At 40.3% G+C, this 22,450-nt stretch overlaps 1 protein-coding gene across 1 annotated transcript in view; it reads right to left on the bottom strand.

Annotated features, from left to right (window-relative positions):
- Positions 1 to 22,450, bottom strand: part of PLA1A (phospholipase A1 member A) — a 68,051-nt gene that overhangs the window by 4,453 nt on the left and 41,148 nt on the right. Inside the window, exons 10-13 of the mRNA XM_027867034.1 lie at positions 18,035 to 18,124; positions 13,571 to 13,738; positions 6,567 to 6,656; positions 4,984 to 5,092 (exon numbers count right to left, since the gene is read on the bottom strand). Of these exons, the coding sequence (XP_027722835.1) occupies positions 4,984 to 5,092; positions 6,567 to 6,656; positions 13,571 to 13,738; positions 18,035 to 18,124 (457 nt within the window). The remainder of the gene's footprint in view (positions 1 to 4,983; positions 5,093 to 6,566; positions 6,657 to 13,570; positions 13,739 to 18,034; positions 18,125 to 22,450) is intronic.

Raw genomic sequence — 22,450 nt, 5'->3', positions numbered from 1 at the left:
TCTTAGCTCATTTGAACCTCACCACGACCCAATGGGTGGGGCATGCAAAGGTGTATGTATGTATGTATGTATGTATATATGTGTGTATATACATATGTATATGCATATGGATATGTATGTATATACATAAATATATATATACACATACATACACACATATATACATATATATCATATCAGGAAGCTCAGTGACTTGTTAAAGGTCCCATGTTGAAGAGATCAGAACCTATTCTCCTTACTTCAAGTCCAGGGTTCTATGAACTACATAACACTACCTCAGAACAAAGGCACAAAGGAGGGGTTGGAGAGTTGAGGGACATAGAAAGCACTGGGACCCATTAAGTTTGAAATCTTTAGACTAGGTGGACTTTGAGGTTCCCTTCTGGTTCTGGAATGCTATGGATGCTTGCTATGGTACTAGAGCATGAAGTCCTGAAATGCAGAGACTACACCTTATACATCTTCAGATTTGCCACTGAGATAGGGATACAGTAGGTACTCAATAAAAATTTGATGCTATGTTGAGAGAAAGGAGAGAGCGGAGAGGAAGGAAGAGAAAGGGGAGATTGGGTTTGGGAAAGAATGAAATAGAGGGTGGGAGAGAAAAGAGGGAGAGTGAGTGAGAAGGAGGAAAAGAAGGAGGAAGAGAAAACTTTAGCAAAAAGGGGCTCTCCTAATTCTTGACATTTCATCACTTGGGGAAAAACACCCAGTTGGGTTTCTAATAAAAGGCAAAAATAAGATTGAAAGAGAGCTCCACTTCTAGGTTGAGTTACCTAGAAATGGAAAGTTTATTTTAAATTCTTAGTTCAACAAATTTTGTAGGAGGATTATTCTCTCTTAGGAGTTTAGAATGAGTCTTGATTTTATTATTAGTTGGCTGGGTTTTGGTTTGGTTTGGCTTGGTAAGGTATTTTTGGCTATGAGGATTGTGCATTTTCCAGGCCTTTTCAGACCTTAAGTGGCAGCATTTGCATGTATTAAATCTGTTAAAAAGCAAAGTTTCCAAGGGTTTTGCTCCCCTTAGGTTTTGAGGCATAAGGATGCGTATGCAGGATCTTTCAAACTAAGGGGAAAGTTTGAACAGAGGACTAGATGCCCTCTTTCTATCTTCTGTCCTTATAGAGCTGGGGCTTCATTTTCCCACCCTCCTTGCCTTGAAGCCCAGATCTGCGTGAATATTGCCTAAGCTCTGCAGGGCTGTATGACAGAAAGAAGGACTATGAGCCACCAGATCAGAAGCAGGATGCTCAGAGACAGGGAGATTAAAAGGGATATGAAATTCCATATAGGAACCTGACCTCTGATTTCATGGTACAGGGAAGAAACTCCCTCTAGTAGTGCAGGTCAGCACCTTTTCTGCAATTTCAAGTCTTCTACAGCTGCCTTGGTCACTGAGGAGTTAACTGGCTTGCCCAGGGTCACACAGCCAGTGTGTGCCCTCCGCAGGAAGAGCTGCTTGACTTCCTCCAGAGGAAGAACTTCTTGGCTTCAAGGACAGCTCTCTAACCACTACAGCTCTTTACGAAACTCAAGGAGAAGAAAATGTGGGGTGTCAGGGAAAAGAGCAGAGGATCTGAAGAAGACTGAGATGCAGTAGTTAGAAAGAGCCCAGTAAGAGACTGAGAGCTTATAGAGGTTACAGAGAAAGACTGTCTCTGTCCTCAGTTTATTTACACTGTATCAGGGGAACTTATGTAGATATATAGATATATAGACTTATATAGATATACATACAAAACAGATTCAAGGTGACTTGGGGGGAGGCATTAGTAGCCAAGGGAATCAACTTCATTTAGAAGATGGTGCTTGAGGGGTTCTTAAAAGACACTAAGGATTCTAAGAGGTGCAGTCAGTCAACAATCAACAAGCATTTATTAAACCCTTACTATGTGCCAGGAACTGTGCTAATTACTGAATATACAAAGAAAGGCACATACATAGTCCCTGCTCTCAAGGAGCTCAGAGTGTAATAGTGAAGAGGTGAGGAGAGTGTGTTTCAGGCACGAGGACACGGCCAGTGGAAAGGTACAGAGACAGAATTGGATGCTAACTATTTTAAAATTCTTTTTATGCTAAAATGTCTTTAAAATATTCAAAGAAAAAAAGATTAGATCCATTGCAAAAACATGTTAATTCAGGAGAACTCAAGGACACTCAAGTATGAATGCCTATCTCTACTCCTCTCTCCCTTTGCTTATATCAGAACTCAGAGTGTGTTGAAAAAGAGTTTCATCAGAAGTGTGGCAAGGAAGGAACCGACCTTAACTCAGTCATGCAGCCCTGCTCTACTTCCTCTTCTGAATTTGGGTTGTAAAATTTTAGATCTTATAAAAGAAGAAAGACAAGTGCTAGACTTGGAGTTAGAGGACTGGGTTCAAATCATGCCTCAAATCCTTACTAGTTGTGTGACCCTAAACCAGAGGTTCCCAAACTTATTTGGCCTACTGACCCCTTTTCAAAAAATTTACTCAGCACCCCCCGCCGTGGGAATCTACTTTCTTTGACCCTGTAACTCTTTTTTATTTGTGTCATTTCAAAAAATATAAGAGTTTTTTAAAAAATGATGCATCTTTAATAATGTATTGTAAATTTGTGGGTTTTTTCCTGCATTGAAATTTTGATGACACAATATTGCATCATGTAACCATATGGTATCATATTGTAAACAAGTCATTACATACACATATTCCTGCCGATGCATGCTGGACTTCTCAACAACGTATGGCCTGCCAACACTTGCTTGTTAAGACTTGTTGGTGGACTTGACCGCTGATGGGTTATAACTTGCATTTTGTGTGTTTATTGGGAAAATAATGTAACCACTATGACTTTAATTATGTTACACAACAGATGAAACATGTAGGAATGGTTTTTCAAAATTTTCTTATTGTCTCTTCTTTCCTAATGCTTCCACCACCCCCTTAATTTTATTCAATGCCCTCCAATTGCACCCGAGGCTACCACTGCTCCCTTGGATCATACCAGCATCCCTCAGGGGGCAGTATTGCCCACTTTGGGAACCTAAACAAATCACTTAACCTTCCTGGGCCCCAGTTTCTTCATCTAAAATCTGAGAGATGAAATGATCTCTAAGGTCCCTTTCAGCTCTAAATCTATAGTCCCAAAAAGTAGCTCAATGCTAATAGCATTGAAGAAGAAGAGAATTGAGTCACCTAGTAGCTTTATTACTTGGGTAACTTATTCCTTGTTATTGTTAAGTCATTTCAGGCATGTCTAATTCTTTGTGACCCTACTAGGGATTTTCTTGGTAAGGAATCTGGAGTGGTTTGCATTGCCTTCTCCAGCTCATTTCACAGATGAGGAACTGAGGCAAACAGCATTCAGTGACTTGCCCAGCTAGTAAATGTCTGAGGCCAGATTTGAACTCAGAAAGATGAGTCTTTCCTGACTCCAGGGCTAGTGCTGTATCCACTGCATTACCTGGCTGCCCTGGAAAGGTATCTACTAGAGGGCATCTATTCCCCGGACCCTAATAACTGAGGACCTTGCCTCATCCTTTATTAAGAAAATAGAGGCCCAATCACCCTTCTTCTTCCCATTCCTACATCTCACAACCCCTTGATATCATCCTTCATTCTCTCCTTTCAATTCACTCTCTGCTCACCTTTGCCTCTTAAAATCCCTAGCATCTTTTAAGACTCAGCCCAAATGTCACTTTCTATAACAGTGGTACCAAAATCAAACATAAACAGGGCCACTAAACCATATATAAGGATCTCTGTAGCCACATAGTAACTTAGAAAATCAGATATTAACAAAATTTACATTCTGTTGTATTTTTATTTATTTTGTTAAGTATTTCCCAATTGGGTGGCTCAGTAGATAGAGCACCAGCCCTGGAGTCAGGAGGACCTGAGTTCAAATCCAGCCTCAGACACATAACTAGCTGTGTGACTCTGGGCAAGTCACTTAACCTCAATTGCCTCACCCAAAAATAAATAAATAAATAAATAATTCCCAATTAGTTCCACAAGGTGTATTATGACCAGCGTATTCAACACCTCTAGTCTACAATAAATGAAACTTTTCCTAATGCCCCCCCCAGTTGTTCAAGCTTCTCCCCAAATTATTTTACATATACTTTTGCTTGTATATATTGTCTCCCCAGCTAGATTGAAAGCTCTTCAAAGGCAGAAACTATTTTCACTTCTGTCTTTGTATCCCTAGCGTCTAATACAATGCCTGGCATGCTGTAAGCACTTAAAAAATGCTCGTTAATTGAAAATAATCCAACTCATTCATTGCACTGAGGAGGAAAGTGAGGCTTAAAAAAAGTCAATGGCTTATCCAAGGTCTCAAAGACAGTAAGTGGAGAGGTGAGATTCAAATGCAGGTCCTTGCACTCTAAATCCAGTACTCTTCATTGTACCCCAATGGTTGTTATAAGGGAAAAGACACTATAAAGCTCTCTTCACTATTTGAATGTGACCTATTATGATAACCACAATCAGGCACACAGATGTTTGGGACTATGGTCCCGGCTCTGATGTTTTCTCCCTGCATGGCCTTGGGTAAAGCACTTGACCCCTCAGTGACTCCATTTTCTCATCGATAAAATGTAGAGGTTTGACTAAATGACGTCAGAGCTTCCTAACACTTCTAAGTCTATGATCTAAAGCAGGGAGTTCTTGAGAGTGGAATGGTGTCATGTTGTGTCAGGAAAGCTTGAACTATTGCTACCTATTCGGTTTTTAGCAAGGAAAGTGCACTGATGTCCCATAACCTCAGATGCCAGGATAAATGAATGAATGAATGAATGAATGAATGAATGAATGAAAAAAGCATTTTTTTAAATACCTACTGTATGCCAGGGACTATACTAGGCATTGGGGATACAAAGACCCAGTTCTTGACCTCCAGTAGTTTACATCCTCATAGGGTAAGACCACACACATAGACAACCAAGAAAAAGAAAGGGAGTGCCCAAGGTGGGAGGGGTCAGGCACACAGATTACTTACATGGTAATCTTAATGGAAGTTGTAAGATTACTGCTATGCAAAGTGACTTCAATGTTGGTGTTCTTGTTTCTCACTTTCTGTAAATGAAACTCCACGAGACTGTAACAGACTAGGAAAGCAAAACATGCCAGAGAAATGAGGAAAGTGAGATGGGGGTGAGGGTGGGAGATTAGGAACATGAAACTTTCTACTTATATCATCCAAAATGGTGGTGGTGCCGCCAGAGCTAGGACTAGGGATAGATAAGGTGTACAGCTGCTGAAAGACACAAAACCCAGGGAGGCCACAGTGAGGGACACTTTGGAATAGTCATAGGAACACAGATGTAGACCTGGAAGGTACCTTAATGATGACTATTCCAACCCCTTCATTTTACAGTTCAGGGAATCTGACCTAGGGAATTTAAGTGAGTTGCCCAGGAATACACAGGTTGTAAGGATCAGAGGTAGAATTTGAACCCAAATCCTCTGAATCCACATCCAGTGTTAATTCTAGAGCCTTCCCTCTATTAATTATTTTCTATTTATCCTATGTATAGCTTGCATATATATTTTTTTGGTTGTTAATTTCCCCATGAGATTGTAAACTTGAGAGCAAGGAACTTTCTTTTACCTTTTTTCGTATCCTTAGTGCTTAGCACAATGCCTAGCACATAGTAGGTGCTCCATAAATGTTAATTAATTGACTTCTTATGGCTTACAGGTGTTTATTTTGTGATAAGTAGAGTTATATATTAGAATGAAGGCTTAAAGCCTCCAGTGGCCAGTAAGTAATGCCCATTGAGGCCCGGTTTTCAAATCTTATCTATAAAAATTTTTAATTTGCCCTCTATCTGAGTTTACCCATCGACTATTCAGTCACATTACTTGATTTCCCCACTGAGGCTTAAGATAGAATGAAGAGAAAGGGTCTGTTGCCCTTCATGGAACTTGATTCTCCCCTAGTACAGGAAGGAGTAGATGTCTAGGAAGAGCATGAAGGCCTGTGTAGCCATGGGCTTGATTTGAAACATAGGATCATAGATTTAGATCTGAAAAAGATTTTAAGGATCATCTTGAGGAAACTGAGGCCCAGAGAGAGGAGTGACTTGCCCAAGGTCACAAATAGTAAGCAGCAGAAGTGAGACTGGAATGTGGGTCCTATGACTCCTGAGTCAGTCCTCATGTGGCATTGTCTAATGGTCAGAGCAGGACTTGAAACCAAACATGTTGACACCAAATTTCCTCCATAATAGACTGTTGGGGTTCAGCTAGATGGTGTAGGAGTCAGGAAAACTCATCTTCATGAGTTCCAATCTGGCCTCAGAAACTCAGTAGCCATCTGACCCTGGGAAAGTGATTTCATCCTGTTTGCCTCAGTTTTCTCATCTGTAAAATGAGCTGAAAAGGGAATGGCAAACCACTCTAGTATCTTTGCCAAGAAGACCCCCAAAATGGGGCTACAAAGAGTTGGACATGACTGAAAACAACTGACTAATAATAAAGGCTGCTTTCAATATTAGTAGTCTGAGATAAGATGGGTTTCTTCTTTTATTTCTTATTGTTGTTTGATTTTATTTGGGAGGAGAGAAAGTTGCTACTCACGGCAGTATGGAGCCTTTGAAGTGGTCAGGAGGTAGACTTTCACTTCTTTGGGAGGCTTTTCCATGTTGATCCCTCCTTGTTCCAGTAAACCTAGAAGGAAAGAAGCAAAAAGAGCTGAACCTTCAAAGGTATGATCAAGAATTGAGAGTGTTAGAAGCCTTTTTTCCCTACAGGAAAATAGAAGGGGAAGAGGATGAGAGAAGGGGGTAGGGTGTGATGGAAGAGAGGGCAGATTGGGGGAAAGGGTAATCAGAATGAACAAACATCTTGGGGTGAGGGAGGGAAGAGATGGGGAGAAAATTTGGAACTCAAAATCTTGTGGAAGTGAAGGCTGAAAACTAAAAATTAATTAATTAGTTAATTAGTTAATTAAAACACACAGAAGCGAGAATATTCTGATTTCTCTCTAGTCATAATTGTTCATTGCCCAACCTAGCAAACAGCCATATTTATTCACAGGAAATACTGATCTCCCTTTCTCAGCTGGGTAATAAAAAAAAAATTTGATTTGATTTGACTGACTAAACATAGAAAATTGTTGGGGTTTTTTTTAAATGTTGCTGAGCTGCCACAAAACAAAACTTCCTTTCAAGGCCGGAGTCTTGGTCATTGCAGTTATGTTTGGAAGCCTTAGGTGACACCATAACAGAGGAATATGTTTCTCACAGGTTCTTTGGCCTGGATGTGTCCACATTGTAGAGACAGCATAAAGTAGTACAGAGGTGTCAGACATGTGGGCAACAACACTCCAGAGTGTGGTCTGAACCAGATTAAAATCTACTTGGGAAATATTTAACAAAATAAATTAAAATACAATAAATTGTAGATAATTAATTTGTAGTTTTCTAAATCAATACACGGCTCACAGAGATCCACGTGTACTGTTTAGCAGTTCTGTTTCTATTTGTGTTTGATACCATGGGTGTGGTAAATAGAAGGCTAGGCTTGGAGTCTGGGTTCAAATCTTCCCTCTGACCTAGTAAAGGTCAGGCAGGGTAACTCTAGGCAACTTACTATGTAACTCAAGCAACTCCCTAGGTTTTATCTACTGAGTTATAGATGGTGTATGATTTGTATCAGTGGAGAGAGCTTCCGCACCAGGAGTTTCTTGACAGTAAGAAAATCACAGACCCTTCAAGTATTTCGGTATCCTCACACAACACTGTCAGCACCAGGTCACGTTTTCTCTTCTTTCATCTTCTAGATGCCTTCAGATATAACACTGCCTCCTGTCTCTGTGCAGAGACCTTGAGGATAGGCTGGGTGGATCTGGAACCTTCTAAACAGTTGCCTTCATCAGCAGACCTCCTCCCAACCACTGATATTTTGCTTAGACGAATTCCCACCCTTCCCTACTATCCCCTATATAGTATACTCTCTTTCACTCTTACACTCCCCATCCCAGAGATATTAAACCTTTAGCTTTGGAAAAATAAGCCTTCTTCCCCAACCAGCGTTGTCTCTTTCCTCATTTGCATCCACCTCAATCCACATGATCTCACGTCAGCTCTTCCTGCCTCTTCTACTTAGGCAACTAGGTGGCACAGTGACTAGAGCAGTGGGCCTGGAGTCATGGAGCCCTGAACTCAAATCTGGACTCAGCTACTTTATTGGCTGTGTAATCCTGAGCAAATCACTTAACTTCTGTCTGCCTCAGTGACCCCAGCTATAAAGTGGAAATAATAGCACCTACCTCACAGGATTGTTGTGAGGTCCAAATGAGGTAACATTTGTAAAGAGTTCAACACAATGCCACTCATGCTCCTTTCAGTTTCGGGCATCACAAAGACTGGTTCTTTCTATATCACTGCATTCTGGGATATCCTCTCTGTATTGGTTAGATCTCCTCTCATGCCCCTTAACTCACTGGTCCCATTGATGGAGGTGGAATATTCTACCATCTTCCTTCAGAAGCTTCTCCCTAGAGGTTCACTTTATCTCAATTTGTCCCTAATCCAGATCTTGGCAGCCATTAGATACCGACTCACAGGACATTTTCCTTTCTTTCTCAGTAAGTTTAGTGCCTCCTGACTCACAGTCTCCCTCTCCAGCCTCCAATCTCATATTATGGGATTTCAAAAATATATTAGTGTTCCCTCCAATACACTGACTTCCCAGTTCCTCAGTCTACTCAACCCCATGACCTCCTCCTTCATTCAACTTCAGCTACTTACATGCAAGGCAATCACACCTTTGACCTTGTCATCACCCACAAGTGTTCCACTTCCCATGTTCAAGAACTCTGAAATTCCTTTATCTAATCATAATTTTTAATCATTGCATCTTTATGTATTAATACTCCCAAATTTATTCTGTATCCTCATGGTGATCTCTTGTTCCTCTGCCTCTCAGTATTTTCTAGGCCATTACTCCTCTTCTGGTTGCATTCTCCTCCCTCAACAGTCTCGACCCCTTTGCTGAACCAGTTTAATTCTTCACCATCTTCTATACTGAATCTCTTAATTTCCTTGTCTTATCTCCACTAAGACATTGCTAAATCTGAAGACTGGATTAGTCCCACTATCTATCCCCTTTGTTCGTACCACATGCTACTGAATAGTCCCACAAAGTCACAAAAATATGCTGATTGGGTACACTACAAATCTATTTTACCCAGTTTTAGCTGAACCCTCACTTAGGTAAGACAATCCTATTCCTTCCTAATTGATTCTCTATTCAACTCACCATGGTGACTGTTTCAAGTCTTTTTTTCTCGCCTTCAGCCTGCCATGGAACCCCCTCACCCATTCTCTCAGGTAAGGCTTTTGCCTCATACTTAACAGAAAAAATTAAGGCAATTTGGGGTAAACTCCCTCTTTTCCACTTCTTAGTTTATATCTCTCTAACATCATCCCTCCACTATCTTTTCCACTCCATTCCTGGATGAAGAGATCACCCTTTTTGGTAAGGCCAACATTTGATCCTAGCTTTCCTATCTCCTACAGCAGATTGTTTCTACTATCATTCTTTCCGTCTCTCTGTCTGTCTCTGTGTATGTGTGAGTGTGTCTGTGTGTCTGTCTGTCTCTCTTTCTGTCTGTTTCTCTCTCATCTTCTGACTCCTTTCCTACTATCTGCAAATACTCTGAAGTCTTCACCCTCCTTAAAAACCCTTACTTGATCTGATGATTCCTGCTCACTCTCCTCCTAGGTCTACTCCTCTTCTCAGCTAACTTTTGCTTCCCTGTCCTCTCAATTCTAAAACCTCTTGCAATCTGGTTTCTGACTTTATCATTCAAATAAAACTGCTCCTTCCAAAGTTACCAATGATCTTTTCATTGTCAAATGTAATAACCCTTTCTCATTTCTCAGACCTCTGCACAGCATTTAAGATTGTTGATCACCTCCTAGATATTCTTCCCCCTTGGGGTTTTGGTGACACTACTCCTTGATTCTCCTCTTACTTGTCTGACCCTTCCTTCTCAGTCTACTTTGATGCATCTTCATTCATGTCACATATACAAATTGTAGGTATTCCCCCCTTGCTCTGTCTTGGTCCCTCTTTTCTTTTTTTTTTCTATAGTCTTTCACCAGCCCTCCTGGGTTCAATTTTCATGTCTATATAGATGATTCCCAGACCTAAATATCCAGCCCTAGTCTCTCTCCTGAGCTCCAGTCCAACATTACCAGTTGCCTATTACACATTTTGAACCGAATTTCAAATTCAACATGTCCAAAATAGAACTCGTTGTTTCCCTTCCCCAAAACCCACCCCTCTCCTGAGCTTTCCTTTCACTGTTGAGAAAGCACCATCTTTCCAGTTGCCCAGGTTCACAACCTCATTGTCATCTTTGACTCCTCATTCTCACTCGCCTCACATAAACAGTCAGTTGCCAAATTGCATAGTTTCTTTTTCCACAGCATCTCTAGAATATAACCCCTTGTCTCCACTCACACCACCACCACCACCTCAGGCCTTTTTATCACCTTTTGCCCGGAAATAGCCTTCTAATGCAACTCCTTGCCTCAAATCTTTCCCCACTCCAATTCATCTTCTACTCAGATGCCAAAGTGATTTTCCTAAAATACTAGTCTATACTAACCCTCTTCTCAATAAATTCTAATGATCCTCTATTATTTCTAGAATCAAATATAAACTCTTTGGCTTTTAAAGTTCTTTACAGCCTAGTTCCTTCTATGTTCTTACTTACTATTCCCTTCCATGTACTCTCCAATTTAGCCATACTTGCTATTTCTCACATACAAAGTTCCATCGCCTACCTCTGAGTCTTTGCATTGGCTGTGCACCATGCCTGGAATACCTTCCCTTCTTCTCTCTACTCACACAGTGACTACCCTAGTTCAGGTTTTTATCACCCCTTGCCTGGATTATTGCAACAGCCTCCTAATGCAACTCCTTACCCCAAACCTCTCCGTTCTCCAATCCACCATCCACTCAGATGCCAAGTGCTTTTTCCTAACATGCAGGTGTAACTGGGTTACCCTTCTACTCAAAATGCTTTTTCCATATGAGGAAACTGAGGCCCTGGGAGGTTGGCCATGATCATAAAACTAGTAATTTTTAAAGTCAGGATTTGAGCCCATATCTTCCTAACTCCAAGTCCACTTTGTCTCAAAGACTATTGTGTGTGTGTGTGTGTGTGTGTGTGTGTGTGCGCGCGCGCGTAGTGTGTGTGAGGGAGAGAGAAGAGAGGAAATAATGAGAGGCCAAATATGGCACAAGGAAAAGAGGACTGGACTTGGCTAGAATCCCGGGGCTCAAATCCAGGGCTCTTTCCTAGGTGAATTTGGGCAAGCCACTTTACCTTGTTTAGCCTCAGTCTCCTTATTTACCAAATGAGGGTTATAACTCCTGTAGTACCTATCTCACAGGGTTGTTTTAAGTGTAGTGCCTTTTCCCAATTGCACTTGCAGATTGAATTCTGTCCCCAGGGGGCTGACTGCTACTATCTTGGGTTCAAAGTGGATTCACACTCCTAAAACTATAGCTCACCAACTCCCAATAGTGTATTTACCTTTAAGTCAGTCAGCGAATACAATTAACTCAAAGAAAAGACATTTACTAAGATGATTATAAGAACAATACCTACTAAGATACCCCCCCATCATTTTGAGGCACACTTTCCCACAAATACACACAGCACCAGTGGGAAGACTGGGCTTATGTAGAGAGTATGCTGGTAGTGAGGTATACATGCAGAGAACACATATGGTCAAGGCAGCTAACTCATCTTAACCCTGCAGAGCCTTGGTGTACTTTTTTTTTCTCTTGGTATTCTCATGTTGCTCCCTCCTGGGTACCCCAACCCTCCTGGGCTTCCTGAGCCTTCTCTTATTTATAGTTCAACTTCTGACTTGAAGAGCTCATTCTTTCTTGAATGTATAGTTAGCTCTCTTCTCTTCTGCCAGAGCTCACATTCCTTTAAGAGCTTCCTCCACTTGTCTCTTGATTTTTTCTCCTTCCCTACTAGTTACGGCATTTCCTACTGGGCAAGTAGTTCTGCTACAAGACATCACGTCCAAGAGGGGAAAATGGAGACAAAAATTCCCTCCCCTTTCTGGTAGGAGGTCAGGAATCTCACTTCACAAAGCTGTTTTTCTTTCCTTGACCTTCTGGAGGACTGGCAAGCTTTTAAGGGCCAATCTTTGGCCGGCCAATGGCAAACTACTTCTATAATTCCATCTGGGAAACTTCTTCACCCTTTAACAGGGCATAGAAGACACATCTTCACATTTTCTTTATTGTATTAACATCTCCTCTTCTCTGTTATCTATTCCCTTGATGACAACAATAGCTAGCATTTATGTAGTACTCTATGGCTCAAAAAACACTTTATAAATCTTGTCATTTTATCCTGAAACAACCTTGGGAGGTAGGTGCCATTATTACCCCCATTTTACAGTTGAGGAAACAGGGAGAGGTTAAGTGACTTGCCCAGTCAATAAGTGTCTGAGGCTGAATTTGAATTCAGGTCTTCTTGACTCTAGGTCCAGCACTCTATCCACTGCAACACCTAGTGATTGCACCAGCTAGGCTGGGGTGGGAAGTGGGAATCCTTCACTGTATGAGGAAATGCTTCCTAAAGCTTAAAGTGCTATAGAAATGAGTTGTTATCATAACCTACCTGTTAAGAGAATCAAATGAGATCAAAAGAATTAGAGCTGGAAGAGATCCTAGAGGTCTTCTAGTACAGAGGGGTCAAACTCAGATAGAAAGGTATCCATGCAGGCTGCACTTAGAAAATCACAAGTTGACATTACCTATGTTGTATTGTATTTATTTATATTGTTACATTTATTTATTTTGGGCAGCAAGGTGGCACAGTGGATAGAGTGCTGGCCTTGGAATCAGGAAGACTTGAGTTCAAATCCAGCCTTAGACACTTACTAGCTGTGTGACCCTGGGCAAGTCATTTAACCCTGTCAGCCTCAGTTGCCTCATCTATGAAATGAGCTAGAGAAGGAAATGGCAAAACACTCCAGTATCTTTACCAAGAAAACACCAAATGGAGTCACAAAGAGTCCAACATGACTGAAATGACTGAACAGCAACATTTTGTTAAACATCTCTCAATTACATTTTAATCTGATTCTGGCTTTAAGGGAGTTTGACACCTCAGACTTAGTCAATCACCTTATTTTACAGATAACAAAACTTCCCAAAACTAAAAGAAGTTAAATGACTTGCCCAAAGTTACAAAGTATATAAGCGTAAGGGCTGGGATTTGAACCCAGATTGTCTGATTTCAAATCCAACAGTCTTCTGAGTGAAAGTGTTATTCCTAGTTGTTATTTTGGTCCAGCACCTTTCATACTGTAGTTGTAGAATGAATGAACAAGTAAATAAATGAATCAATGAATCAGAGGATGGTAGGAAACTGAGCACAAAATACAACTCTACAAATTAGAATTAGTTTAAAATTTCATCAACTATTTCCTGTTTTCCCTTAGGGAAAAGATTGTTCTTGACCACAAGGAATCAGGACTTAAAGTTGAGGCAGTTCCTAGTCTTTGAACTGTCCCCAGCAGAGATGAAGACTTTACCGATTCTGGGACAAGAATGCCGAAAAGGGTCAGCGCAATCCAGACAATGTCCTGAAAGGAAATCCTTGAAGCTGGCACAAGGGAAGGCCATCAGTGGACAGGGATCCTCCAAGGCACTGAGGTAGAGATGAACAGCTCTCATGTGATCACAAATCAGATAGTTGTAACCTGAACAGAAATATAAAAATGAGGTAACAGATGAAGGCAGATGGAAACTCCCCCTCTCCACCAACTGCCGGTAACTATCCTTCATCTCTAAATCGGCAAACTATAAGTATTCGGGACTTCCCTTACTGAATGAATTAATGAAGTAATGAAACATTACTTTGAATGTTAAGCAATAGGGACTGTACTGGATTTGATTTCCTTGTACCACGGGGCCACCCCACCCCAAGCATCCCTCCTCCCCCACAGCTTAATCTGAGCCCAATTCCTACACAATAGAATAGCCTATTCTTTAGAACACAAAAACAAACAGTATTCAGAGAGAGATCCCCAAGGGAAAGAAGGGAGGGAATAAACATTTATATAGCACCTACTTTGTGCCAGGCACTGTGCTAAGAACTTGACAAATTGTTTCATTAGAGCCTCACAACAACCTTTCTGTGAAGTAGGAGCTATTATTATCTCCATTTTATAGCTGAGGAAACTGAGGCAGACAGCGGTTAAGAGACTTGCCCAGGGTCACAAAGCTAGTAAGTGCCTGAGGCAGGATTTGAACTTACCATATTTCACTGAATAATAGCTGCAGATTTTATGCCAATTTTTTTTTTCGCAAAAAAGTAGGGTGCGACCATTATGTAAAGCTTTAAAATTGTGGCAGTATTACTTAAAAATCATTTCTTACTAAACTTTCTTTGGTGCAAGATTAAGATACACAGAATACTCGTGAATATATGTTAATATTGAGAAGATGCAATCTAATTATATCAGGTGACTTACTCATGGCAGTACACTGCCTCCCCTTGCTCCTACAGGTCTTCATTGAGTTGAGTGACAATAGTGTTAGTACTGCAGCGCTCTACACAAACCATGAAAGTTGCCTTTTGGAAATATACTGACAATTCACGTGGGCTGATAATTGTAGGCGCATGGCTTGCAGTGTGAGAAAGATAAATGCATATCCATATGCCACTGGTAAACACATTGTGGCTCTGTTTACCTTTTAAGCGGTATGATGAACAGAATTACAGTATTATGCAATGAAAGGCTATAAACCAATTTTTGGACTGGAAAAGAGAAGGTGGGATGATTACGCGGTGGCAACCATTATGCAGTAAAATATAGTAGGTCTTCCTGACTCCAGGCCCGTTCTCTGTGGGCTTAGTCATGTACCTGCCTAAAGCAGTTGAAGTTTCTAAAGGCCAACCACTGGTTTCCTGCCCTGTAGCTCATTGTATTTTGGGGAGTGTGGGAGGAGGGGGAGACTAGATTTACATTGGGAACTCAGGATGACAACTCCTTCTACCAATATGGATAGGCACCTTCTCAGTCATTTATAGTTTTAGAGGTGCCTGGGACACTGAGAGGTTAAGTGATCTAGTGATTGTGGAAAGTGAACCCAGGTCACACCCATTTGGAAGCCAGCCTCTTATACCCTAGGTCAAGCTGCCTCTCATTTGCAGAAAGAGCAAATGTGGTAAACCCTGGGAGAACCTGCCATGAAGAGTGAAAACGAGACATTCACTCTCAACTCCTGATTTGTATAACCTCAGATGATAGAAGGATGCTAGAGTGGGAATAGTGTTTGGAGATCTTTTCCTCCAGCTACTCTAACTTTACAAATGGTAAAACTCAGGCCTGATGAGGCTGGGAGATTTGCCCAAAAACAAACCCTGGTTTTGCAACTCCAAATCCAATGACTTTTTTCACTACACCATGCAAATGGTCTATATGACATTCTTCTTCTCTATTCTACCTAGGGAGAACTGAGGCCCTGGTAGCTGAGGAGTTAAAAGGTGGGCATGAAGAGGTGAGGTTGTTGTTTAGTTGTGTTCAATTCTTCATGACCCCATTTGGGGTTTTCTTGGCAGAGATACTGGAATGGTTTGCCATTCCCTTTTCCAGATCATTTTACAGATGAGGAAAGTGAGGAAACAGGGCTAAGTGACTTGCCCAGGACCCACAGCTAGGAAGTGTCTGAGACTAGATTTGAACTCAGAAAGATGAGTCTTCCTGACTCCATGCCCAGCACTTTATCCACTTTATCACCTAGCTGCCCTTTGGCAAGGTTACTGGAGTGGTTTTCCATTTCCTTCTCCAATGGATTAAGACAAACAGAGGTTAAGTGACTTGATCAGGGTCACATAGTTAGTAAGTATCTAAGGCTGGATTTGAACTCAGATCTCCCTGATGCCAGGCCCAGTGCTCTATCCACTGAGCCACCTAGCTGCTTCCTTTGCTTCTGATATATCCTATTTATGTAAATACAGGTAAGCATGAGTACTTGACTTCTTTGTCTCAGGCAACTCTCTAACGCTATTCCTTACAAATGATTTGTTGATTTGTGTCAGTAAAAGGAATTTCCCCGTGGGAGTGGGATTCCTTTCACCAATGAAATCAGAAGTCTAGACTGCCCCCCTGAAAAAATAATTGTATTATACTCATGGCTAACAGTTCGTAATAACTGTCCCCAAAGCAGGGAATGCTGTCCTATAGAGCCTTAAGAATAGGGCACCAAAGTGGGTTGTGAACCTCCTTTTTGGTTCTCTTCAGTATTTGTGCCCCTAAAATGCAAGGTGACTGATAAAGTGATCTCAAACTGGGCCTTCTGGACTTTTCCACTTCTTGGAGAAAGCGCTAAGGGGAGAGCAGCTGTCTGCCCATCTCGTTGGAAATTCTATGCCACTTTCTTAAAATGACTGTTTGTCACCCTGCAAAAAATGTCAAGTCTGCCACAGAGCACATTTTTATGTTCACCTTAGTCATCCACATAAATATTTCTCACTTCCCCACCCCCACAACCCAGCTGTCAGGCAACTGAGAAGCCATCCTACTCAGCTTTGTAGAGGATATCGTAAGTGCAGCTTAGCCAGAAATCAGGGCATTAGGGGAGAGAGGTGTTGCTGGCTTAGGTGATTCGTTAAAGAGTGGTTGGGGTTCTTAAAAACTGGGTGGGCACTCTGGATTGTAGCCCAGTCTCAAAAACACCTAGCTTTAGTCCTACCACCTAGTACCAGGCATCTGTTCAACATCCTCTATATTCTTCCATGTTCAAAATATCATCCTATACTATATCCAAAGGGCTATAAAACTGTGCATATCCTTTGATCCAGCAAGACTACTACTAGGTCTGTATCCCAAAAAGATCAAAGGAAAACAAAAAGGTCCTATATGTACAAAAATATTTATAGCAGTTCTTTTTGTAGTGGCAAAGAATTGGAAGTTGAAGGGATGCCCATCAATTGGGGAATGGCTGAACAAGTTGTGGTACGTGATTGTGATGGAATACTGTTGTTCTATAAGAAATGACGAGCACGATGATTTCAGAAAAACCTGGGAAGATTTATATGGACTGATTCCGATTGAAATGAGTAGAATAGGAGATCATTGTACATAGTAACAGTAATATTGTATGATGATTAATTATGATTGACTTAGCTATTCTCAGCAATACAATGATAAAAGACAATTCCAAAGGATTTATGATGAAAAATGCTATCCACCTCCAGAAAAAGAGCTGATGGAGTTTAAATGCAGGTTAAAGCTTTTTTTTTACTTTCTTTATTCCCCCCCCTTTTGAGGTCAGTGTTCTCTTTATGCAACATGGCTAACATGGAAATGCATAATTTATATCAAAATGCTTGCCTTCTCAAGGAGAAGGGAGGGTAGAAAGGGAATGAATTTGGAACTCTAAAACTGTAAAAAACAAATGTTTAAAATTGTTTTACATGTAATTGAGAAAAAATTAAATAAAAACATTCTTTAAAAAATATCATCTTTAAGTATATTAGACAATTTCAAAGGAAATTGTAGTCATCAGCCCATCAGATCTATAGGAGCGTATTCCAAGTCAACAGCACTTGTCAGTTATTTCCTGAGTTAAGACAAATTAAGGGGTGGCTAGGTGATGCGGTGGATAGAGTTCCAGCCTTGGGGTCAGGAGGACCTGAGTTCAAATCTGGCCTCAGATACTTGACACTTATTAGCTGTGTGACCCATAGTAAGTCACTTAACCCCAATTGCCTCACCAAAAAAAGCAAAAAAAAAATTTTAAAAAGAGAGAGCAAGTAAGTATAAGGCCCTCCTTTCTGTAGCTGCCTGACAGTTGAAAGAGCACTGGCTTTGGCATCAGGAGACCTAGCTTCAAATCCCACCTCTGATTTTCACCGCTTGTGTGACTTGGGGCAAATTGTTTCGCCTCCCTGGATCTCAGTTTCCTTATCTGTAAAATGAGGGGGCTGGGCTTGATAGACCCTGACATTCCTTCTAGTTTTTAATCTATGATGTTAGATGCCAATGTACCTGCATGAAAAAATGAGGGACATCCCGGTTGGTCTTGGCCTCCATTAACAAAGTAGTCCACGTGTCCTACCGGAATCCGGATACCCAGATCTGAAAGAAGTCAAAAGTCTATTAGCCTCTTTCTCTGGGGCCCAAAGGAGCTTCCATTTTCTCTGAGAGTTAGGGAAAGCAAACTTTAACTGAGCCTATCGCCAGACTCGAAAGTATATAGGGCAGGTTACATACAAGACGCTGGTTCTAGAGACAAACCAGCTGGGTCCCGATCCTGCCTATAACCTGTATGAACTCGGACAAGTCACCCTTCATTTCCTCATCCATAAAATGAGCAGTTTGGAGAAGACGGCCTTTGAGGTCGTTTCTGGCTCCAGGTGTAAGAACATATAGCAGAGTTCCACACTTTGCAGGACTTCAGCTTTCTGTAAATTTAAAAAATATGTGTATTTCCTGAGGTGTGCTAGAACTAACTTATGATAGCAAGTTGATAAATTTTCAGTGTGAGCTTTTACACTTCAGAAATGGGGAAATGCTACAAATCAAAGCTTGATGTATTGTTTTGCTAATTACTCAGACTTAAGGAAGTGATAGAGAAGTCACATGAGGAACAATACGGAAGACTAGACATTTTCTCTTATCCCTCATGTTCTCTCAAACTTTTATAAAACAGAGATTATGCGCCAAAAATAAAGTAATTTCAGCTGTCTTCATGGCCTAGGATGCCTAGAATTCAAAAAAAGGTAAAGAAAAACATGAAGAGAAACTTACTGTTCCTGAGCTTACTCAGCATACCTTCCCTGCCTCCCATGCTATGGTGATGGGCATCAGGGCTGCACTATCAAACCCCAAAACCTGACACATGGATCTGGGCTTGGAGCAAAACTGAACCCTACACCCCAGTCTTTCCTCCCTCTTTCTGGTGTTATTGAGACCCTTGGTCTGGCTACAGAAGTTTTCTCAGGCAACAACAGAAAGCCAGTGTCATAGACAGCGGCCCTTCGGGAGTAAAAATCATGCTGGGGGACACAACCCCATAGCACCTGCACTGCAAAGCTCTGAACTGCCACTGTGGAAGTGTACAATTTCATAGTACCACCAGTAAAACAGCTCTCTGAACTGCCAAGAGGAAGCATGAGAGGATATGAGGACCAGACACTCTGTGTAAGAAGAGGATATGTAGCCCTCCAGTAAGACTATGGGGAAAAGCACAGCATCCAGCTGGGGATGGTTCTGACAACCAAAAGTCATTTGGGACAGAGACTTACACTGGTGAACTGTGAATTGCCCAATATGGAAAGAGTCTAAGATGTTTTGACATCCAGCCACCAAAGAAATCACCCTCAAAGGGGAGAGAGTCAGAAAGTGAGTGATAGGGAAAAATAAGGGGGAAATGACCAAGGATTTTGGGAAGAAGAAAACTCAAAGACTTTGAACATAAACAGAAAAATCAACAGGGAAAACATTTACAACACAAGGAAACATGTTCTCCAGATCTAATAAATATGTTTTAGGCATCTATAAATAAGTACTGCAAAACAAAGGAAAATGATCCAATACTTGATTAGACAGAAGACCCTATGGAATCCCAACACACTGTTTCTGAGCACTTCAAGAGCAAAATGAGAATTATAAGAGCAGCAATTATGTCCTACACTTCAAAAATAATGAACAAAGTAAAAAAAACTAGAATCTGCAATGGCAAATCTCACTAAAGAAACAAATGAGAAAATAATAGATTGGGAATGAAAAGAAACAAAAGTAAAGGACAATCTAGAAGAAGAGAAGCAAAAAACAATAGCATTAAAAGCAAATATACTCACTATGCAAGCAAAACATAATAATATCAAAGATGGGATGTGCAGATACAACCTAAGGAACACAGGTCTCTCAAAAGAATACAACAGAACCACCACCCCCACAACAACAAAAACCTTAACACCATAATGTAGGAAATAATAGAGGAGAATTACCTAGAACTTCTGAACATGGAAAATGAAATATCAATTGAAAGAATTCACAGATTATTTCCAGAAAAAAAATTTAACAATTCAATTCAGAAACTACAAGTTCCATCAGGAAAAAGACCTTCAAATACAAAGGAAAGGAGATTTGAATTAAACAAGACTATTTTGTACTCACCATAAAATATAGGAGGGAATGGAATAATGTGCTCTGAAGAGCAATGGAGCTCAGGATTCAGAAAAATCTGAGTTTAACCATACATGAAAAAAAGATGGATGATCAATAATAAAGAGGTTTGGAACATTTTTCAAAAGAAAATTGGAACTGAAGATATTAATTGCTTCTGAAACACCCCAAACAGAGATGTAAGAGGAATGAATAAATATAGCAGCCAAAGATAGCAGCAACAACAAAGTAACAGCAGAGAGACCAGTATGTACGCAAGGAGACAAAGATGAAAGCGTAAGTCCTGTGGAGGTAACAGTGAAGACATAGGCCTAAGGCTTTATGGATAGAAACCTGGCAATATGCTATCTACCAGTGAATGAGTTTTGGGTGGTTTTTTTTTTTTTTTTTTTTTGTGGGAATACATAACAACATGGGAGGGTACATGAAATGGGGAGAAGTAAGCAGAGGAACAGAGTGGAGTATGTGATATTCCCCCTTCAAATCTAGGGCTAACAATGAGGGGAAGGTGACCTTTAATGTCTCAGAAAGAGAAAAGCTTACAGGAGAGTGGGAAGAGGAAGAGGAAAGGATTAAAAAGTGAGAGAAAGGAAGGGAACCTTGCTTTAGCAATGGTGGCCACTGATGAATGCTTCTATAGGTGAAGAGAGATGGTCTGTGAAGGGAGATGGAGAACTTATGCTGGATGTGGCCTCAGGAATTTGTGCTTGAAAAGTCTACTTGACCCACTTCGGGAAGAGGAAAGTTGGAATTCCTAGGGGCAATTAGCCCCAGAGTGGGAAAGCATGGACCCAGGGAGGAGACCTAAGGAAAATGGGGAAAGAAAGGAAACAAGGAAAAGGTATAGATAAGGGTGGGCTGAATAATCAGAGACATGGTTCAGGAAGAGCCCTGTTATAGGGAAGTGTCCTCCTTGTTACCTGAAATAACTGGCATTGTTCTGGGAGTGAAGTCCAGTGGAAAAGGAGGATATACAAGACAAACTCTTTAAGGCAGTGGCACAAACTGCCTAACAGGAAAAACTCAGAATGGTTACCTTGGAAATTTTGACTGCATTAGGAATACAGAGAAAAGAGAGAGACCAGATAATTATAGGGGTCATGAGTCAGAGAATGAGGGTTAGAGCAGACAGGAAAGGACGGACAATGAAGAGAATGAAAATCCTTTTGGAAAGGGATAGGAAAAAGAAGAGGAGAGAGGAGAAATCTACTTATCTAGTTGAGAGAGAAAAAAGAAAAGAATATAATCAGATAAAAGCAGGAGAAAAAGAGGAACTAAAAAGAAAAATTCCAAAGGGAGAGGGGAAATGAATGAGAAGAGAGTCAGTAGAAATAGAGTTACCTTAAAAAAGATTAAGGTAAAATAATGGAAGGAACATAATACAGTGTTTGAAGGAGAGGAGGGAAAAATCATAACTTAAAAAAATATTATAGACAGATGGAGGAAAATACAAACTTCTCATAACTTTAAATGTGAATGGATTAAACAATTCAATAAAATGAAAAAGAATGACAAATTAGATAAGAGAAAAAGGTTACAATTTGTTACTTACAAAACACATATTTAAAAAACAAAGACATACACAAAATGAAACTGAGGGAATGGAAAAAAAATTACTATGCATCAAGTGAATCCAAAAAAGCAGGATTTACCATCATGCTATCTGACAAAGCAAAAACAAAAATTCAAAAAATAGAAAGGGATAAAATGACATTTTGCTGAAATGAACCATAGACAACAAACCAGTATCAGTAATAAACTTATATACTTCAAATGCCTTAGTGTCCAAATTTATAAAGAAAATGTTATTTGAGCTACAAGAAGACATAGACAGTAACACAATAATGACAGATGACTTTAATATTCCTCTCTCTATTTTGGATGAGTTTAAAAGAAAGATAAATAAAATGGGAAATATGGAACTGAACAAATTCCTAGAGAAACTAGAATTAAAAGACTTTTAGCATCTTCTAAATAAGACAGTAAAAGAATATATGTATTTCTTAGAACTGCATGGAAGTTTTTTTTTAAATTGATCCTTTTATTCCCCAAACCCTACAAAGTATAGGCATAGAGGAACCTTTTTTAATTTAACAAAAATCATCTATCTAAAACTAAAAGTAAGCATCATACATAATGGATATGCTAGAACCTTTTGCAGTAAATATAGAAGTGAAGCTAGGATGTCCAGTCAATATAGTTCTCAAAATTCTAGCAACAGCAATAAGAAAAGAAAGAAAAGAAATTAAAAAATTAAAAATAAAAAAATAAGCA

Source organism: Vombatus ursinus, unplaced genomic scaffold (assembly GCF_900497805.2).
Source record: "Vombatus ursinus unplaced genomic scaffold, bare-nosed wombat genome assembly UNPS02001419.1, whole genome shotgun sequence".
Classification (NCBI taxonomy): domain Eukaryota; kingdom Metazoa; phylum Chordata; class Mammalia; order Diprotodontia; family Vombatidae; genus Vombatus; species Vombatus ursinus.
The sequence above is the reverse complement of the archived record's forward strand: the minus strand, read 5'-3'. Positions and strand labels throughout refer to the sequence as shown.